The sequence below is a fragment of the Lolium rigidum genome, chromosome 4 (assembly GCF_022539505.1).
Source record: "Lolium rigidum isolate FL_2022 chromosome 4, APGP_CSIRO_Lrig_0.1, whole genome shotgun sequence".
In the NCBI taxonomy this organism is placed as follows: domain Eukaryota; kingdom Viridiplantae; phylum Streptophyta; class Magnoliopsida; order Poales; family Poaceae; genus Lolium; species Lolium rigidum.
In genome coordinates, this window is record NC_061511.1 from 160,641,892 (window position 1) to 160,647,267 (window position 5,376).

The 5,376-nt window shown below is 36.8% G+C and overlaps 1 protein-coding gene across 1 annotated transcript; it reads right to left on the reverse strand.

The window, feature by feature from the left end:
* Positions 1–3,315: 3,315 nt before the first annotated feature.
* Positions 3,316–5,172, reverse strand: LOC124647714 (cysteine-rich receptor-like protein kinase 26). Its single transcript, XM_047187606.1, has 5 exons — positions 5,047–5,172; positions 4,698–4,956; positions 4,363–4,594; positions 4,136–4,286; positions 3,316–3,513 (listed from the first exon to the last, which is right to left on the reverse strand). The coding sequence occupies exons 1-5, from the start codon at positions 5,170–5,172 to the stop codon at positions 3,316–3,318; spliced, it is 966 nt and encodes a 321-aa protein (XP_047043562.1).
* Positions 5,173–5,376: the final 204 nt, after the last annotated feature.

Consider the following 5,376-nt stretch of genomic DNA (forward strand, 5'->3'; position numbering starts at 1 on the left):
CGTTCAAACTTGAAAATCGTTCAAACATAAAAATCTTTCAAATTTGAGAATTGTTCTAATTTTTAAAAAATTATATTTTAAAAATATTCTTTTTAAAAAAATTCATGTTTGTGAAAAATAGAAATTTTTCTGGAAAAACCCGGATTATGGAAAATAAAAAAGAAACCGCAGAAAAAAAACGAAACGAGAATTACCTTTTAGTGGGTCGCGGCCCAGCTAGCCACTGCAGCGAAATGAAACAGCCTGTCGGGGGATAGTGGGCCGGGCCCAACAACGGCTGGGGGTGTGCGGCTCCACGCTTGGCACCGACCAGGTCGGTGTAAAGCAGCCCCCTTGCCCTCCGGGAGCGGGGAGTGCTGTACACCGACCTGGTCGGTGTGTACGGGCCACCGCACACCCCACCGACCAGGCCGGTTAGTTGGGCCGCGGCCCATTAGTAGTAGGTACGTTTTTTTTTTCTTTTTTTGCTGTTTCTTTTTTGTTAATAATTTTCTTTTTCAATATCTAACTTAAAAAAAATCGGAGAACAAAATTTCAAAATCTGTTCAGATTCGAAATTTTGGAAATTAAAAATGTTCATATTTTGATTTAATTTTGTTCAAAATTCAAAATTATTCCGAAATTTAGAAATTTGTTCAAGATTAAAATTTGTTCAAATTTCGAAATTCGTTCAAATTTCAAAAACCGTTCAAAAAAATTTGTTCAAAATTCTTCTGAAATTTGGAAATTCGTTCAAGATTAAAAATTTGTTCAAATTCGAAATTCGTTCAAATTTTAAAAATCGTTCAAAACTTAAAATTTGTTCAAATTTCAAAATTCGTTCAAGATTAAAATTTTGTTCAAATTTCGAAATTCGTTCAAAAAAAATTCAATACTTGAACATTTTTCAACTTTTATAATTTTCGAAAATTATTTTTAAACATAAAATAAAACGTGAGAAAAAAGAAACAGTGAAAAAGAAAATAGAAAAGAAAAACACAGAAAATAGAAAAAGAAACAGGAAAAAAGAAAGAAACAGGAAAAAACGCCTAACCGGGCCGGCCCACACCGCGCGCGGGGGTGTGCGGCGCGATGCAGGTGCCGACCTGGTCGGCATATAGGAATTCCGTCCGGGAGCTCCTCAACACCGACTAGTGCGGCGCCAACCCCAGGCCACACACCCCCGCGTGGGTGCGGATGGCTACCTGGGCCATGGCCCAACAGGATCGGCGATAGCAGGATAGTGGAAGCATCTTATGTTTAACTTTGAAACATCATGTCATGTGTATTAAAGCACTTATTCGATAGCAGGATAGTGGAAGCAAAATTGGATGATCGTGGAACCATAGGTAGCTAGGCTCATTGAAATAGTAAAAAAAGAGTGGGACCAACATAAAAAAAGGTAGAAGTCCCCATTAAACAAAATCCCATCCGAGAATATTTCATTTCAGAAACAAATCCTGTCTATTCGGGAAACAAAAATATTGCATATGAGAAATAAATCTCTTCTACTTCCGGGAACAAGAATATTCTATATGTGAAACACAACTCCTTTAGGTAGGGAATAAGAATACTGAGCGGCCGCGGAACAAATCTCGTCTACTCGTGGGATAGAAAATATTGTGTCCCAGAAACAGACTCTCGTGTACAAGAATATTGCGTCCGAGTAACACATCTTGTGTACTCGGCAAACAAAAATATTGAGTCCGGGAACACATCTCGTATACTTGTGGGACAGAAAGTATTGTGTCATAGAAACAGACTCTCGTCTGTTCGGGGAACAAGAATATTGGATCTGAGCAACACAACTTGTGTACTTGGCAAAAAAAATATTGAGTCCAGGGAACATATCTCGTCTACTCTACTCAGGGAACATTCCAATTGACAGATGGAAAGTGAACTACACTTGAGAAAAATAAGAGGAACACATTTATCCGAATGTTGTGTCTGATGAACAAATATCGTCAACACAAGGAACAAGAAAATATTGCATTCAAGAACAAATCTCGTCTATTCAAGAACAAAAAAATTTCCTCTAAGGAACAAGTCTAGTATATTCGGGGAACAAGAATATTTACTCGGGGAAACAAGAATATTTCTTCCGAGGAACACATCTCGTCTACTCAGAGAACAAGAATATTGCGTCTGAGTAACAAATCTCGTCAACTTAGGGTACTAGAATATTGTGCTTGAGGAACAACTCTGTCTACGCAGGGAATAAGAATATTGCGTCGTAGGAACAACGCTCGTCTACTCAGGGAAAAAAAGTACACGAGGAACAAACATTTAGAGGTTTAAGAAAAAAACTTTAGATGCTAAGGAATAGAAATTCAGAAACAAAGGAACAACTTTGAGTCATATGAAAATGAACCCCATAGATTGTGGGGAACAAAATATTTTACAATGAGGAAAAACATGGAGATATCTAAGGTACAACCCCATTATTTATGAGGAACATGAATATTGCATCCTAGAAACACATCTCGTCGATTCGGAGAACAAAACTATTGCATCCGAGGTGCCTACTTGAGGAACAACAACCTAGACGAACAATCCAGACGGAGGGAACATCAACCTAGATGGAGGAAAACAACATCCTAGACGGGAAACAAGATCCTAGATGGAGAGGAACAACATCCTTGACGGAGCGGAATAACAACCTGTATGGAAGGGAAAAACAGCCTACACGGTGGGGATCGAACAACCACATAGACGAAGGGGAACAACAACCTAGATGACGGAAAACAACAACCTGAACAGAGGGGAACAACATCCTAGACGGATAGGACACACAGTGGGACTCTCATTTTTGACTAGTAAGTAGATTTAAAAAGTGAGAGATTTATGGTTCAAATATCGTGTATGGTTCAGCTTTCAAAAAATTAAGAGCTTTATGGTTCAAACTTTCAACTTCAGTTTATCTTTGAACAATTACCGCATGTTAAATATTCTTGTCATAATACTTAACTCAATAAAATATAAAATAGACGGAAAAAATAAAACCTTAATATTATTAAGTGAGTTATTTATTACTTGGCTTTGTTTTTTTGGTATCTAAAAATTAAGAGAGTGAACTTGTATACGAAACCTTAATTAGTAATGCCCTATGCTCCAAACTTTCGTGATTATATTGTTTAAAACTTGTGCAGTCGAACACTGATTTGGAAATTCTTAGCTATCGTAAAAAAATCGGAATTACTGGACATTATGCCAATTTATTTATCATCTACAGTTAATTTATTGTTTTCTAGAATAAAGTAACCAAAATTTTGGCGAAGATGTTATTAGAAACCATGTCTACATCTAAGATAACAGAAATTTCATGCTGTACGAAGTTTAAAGATTTGTACCTGATGTAGACGAGTAATTGGCAGTGTCCATCTTGTTCAGTTCATCGACAATTTTGGTTGCGGTGGGCCTTTTCTCTCTATCAGTGTCCACACATCTCAATGCTATCTCTATACATGTCCTAATTCTCTGAGATGTACGTGACGACATTCTTGCCTGCAGCCGCTTTGTCCAGTTCTTATGCACCTGAGGAAAAGCATAAACCCGATGGGACGCCACATATACTTCCTCCTTGCTAAACTATATTGTATATAAGTTTTTTAAAGTAACACGAGGTAAAGTTTGGCGAAGTATGTAGATAAAAATATTAACATCGAGATTACTTATAGAAAATTTTGCTGGATGACATCGTTATTTTTTGGTGTCTACTGAGAAATATCAACTAATTGTATCTTTGGCAGATACCATTACAATTTTATAGCACATCTGAATATACTGCATGGCTAAAAATGAAAATTTTAGCACATGGTCTTCAAAATCAATCATAACATGATCGTCCCAGGCAAAAGTGTCAATCTTTATGTTTTTGGCTATGTGGTGTGTTCTGACAAATGCGGCAGAAATTTGTAATAGTACCCGGCAAAGACACAATGAGGTGATTTTTTTCCAGCAAAAGCTAGAAAATAGTGGCGTCTTGTAGCAAAATTTTCCATTACTCATACATTTGTTATTGCAGATATAGACAATTTTCTCAATAAACTCGGTTGAACTTTACATCTTGGTTTTTCAAATCTTATATGCACTCAATTGTGGTGAGGGGGTATTATTTCTCGACAGGGACTGCTTATAAGATTATCTCTTCCCTTACCAGGTTAACAAATTTTCGGCGAGAAATAGCTGCAGATTCTGAGTAGCCCGTCTTTCCTGCCATTATCTCGATGATAATAACACCAAGACTGAACACATCGAATTTAGGTGATATTTGTCTATTGTCAATGTATTCGTTTGGCATGTATCCACTGCATAGTCAAATAAAATTGGCTTTAGAAAACTAAACAAGATTTAATCATTTCTTCTGAGTTTTCAAAGACTTACAGTGTTCCCTGAGGATGGGAATGTGTAACGTAGGTATCGTTTGAATCAAAGAGCTTTGATAAACCAAAGTCTCCAATTTTTGGTCTCATAAACTTGTCTAGAAATATGTTAGCAGGTTTTAAGTCCAAATGGTAAATAGGATGTTTGCATCCATTATGAAGGTAATTTAAACCCTCACACACTCCTTTAATTATTTTATAACATGTGTGCCAATCAAGTTCGCAGGATTCATCTGTAGAAGTAATAAATAAAAAACCATATATAGTATTAAACATACGTGATATTAATTAGAGAATTAACTTCTTACAAGCAAAAATGTTTCTGTTGGTCCATACCGGAAAGATGCTTGTCGAGGCTTCCTGCCTCCAAGTATTCAAGGCAAAGTGCTCTTTCTTCTACTTCAGCATAAACAAGTTTTCCATCGTGCTCGACAAGTATCTTCCCTGTATGATTACAGTAGCCAAGTAACCGAACGATATTTTCATGTTGGGCCATCTTAAGGTTGTCAAGCTCGGTCTGAAATTTCTTGTTTCCAAGAAATAGCATCTGATGGAGCTTCTTTACAGCAATTTCTTTCCCGTCATCTAGTACTCCCTGTTCAAAGTATCGTGTGAATAGGGTGGAAGCATTCTTGTAATTGCAGTTTTATTGGATTTTTGAAATAATATTAAGTAACAGTAATACCTTATAAACTATTCCGAACCCACCACGGCCAACTTCACGTTCCTCAGAAAAATTATATGTAATGCGTTGTAACAACTGGAGTGTATACTCCCTTGGCGTCTCGGCATATTGCAACTCATTCTCCATGGTCTACCAAATGAAATAAAAATTCTTTCACATAAGAGAAGTACAATTGCTCCGGGTCGTTTTCTTTTTGCTAGCACTCACTAGACGTTCAACTTGTCTTGTTAGGATTTATAGATCATATTGATCATGTTACTGATATATGCTTTTTTTATTATATTAAGAAGCATCTCCACCGGCTTCTGCATCAATTAATGCACACAACCA

Bases quoted from the DNA above. Each gene is read 5' to 3' on its own strand.
- LOC124647714 (XM_047187606.1), bottom strand. From the start codon at position 5,172: ATGGAGAATGAGTTGCAATATGCCGAGACGCCAAGGGAGTATACACTC. The intron at 4,957-5,046 runs GTATTACTGTTA...TACTTTGAACAG, and splicing joins GGTTCGGAATAGTTTATAAG to GGAGTACTAGATGACGGGAA. The intron at 4,287-4,362 runs GTAAGTCTTTGA...TTGACTATGCAG, and splicing joins TCCCATCCTCAGGGAACACT to TGGATACATGCCAAACGAAT.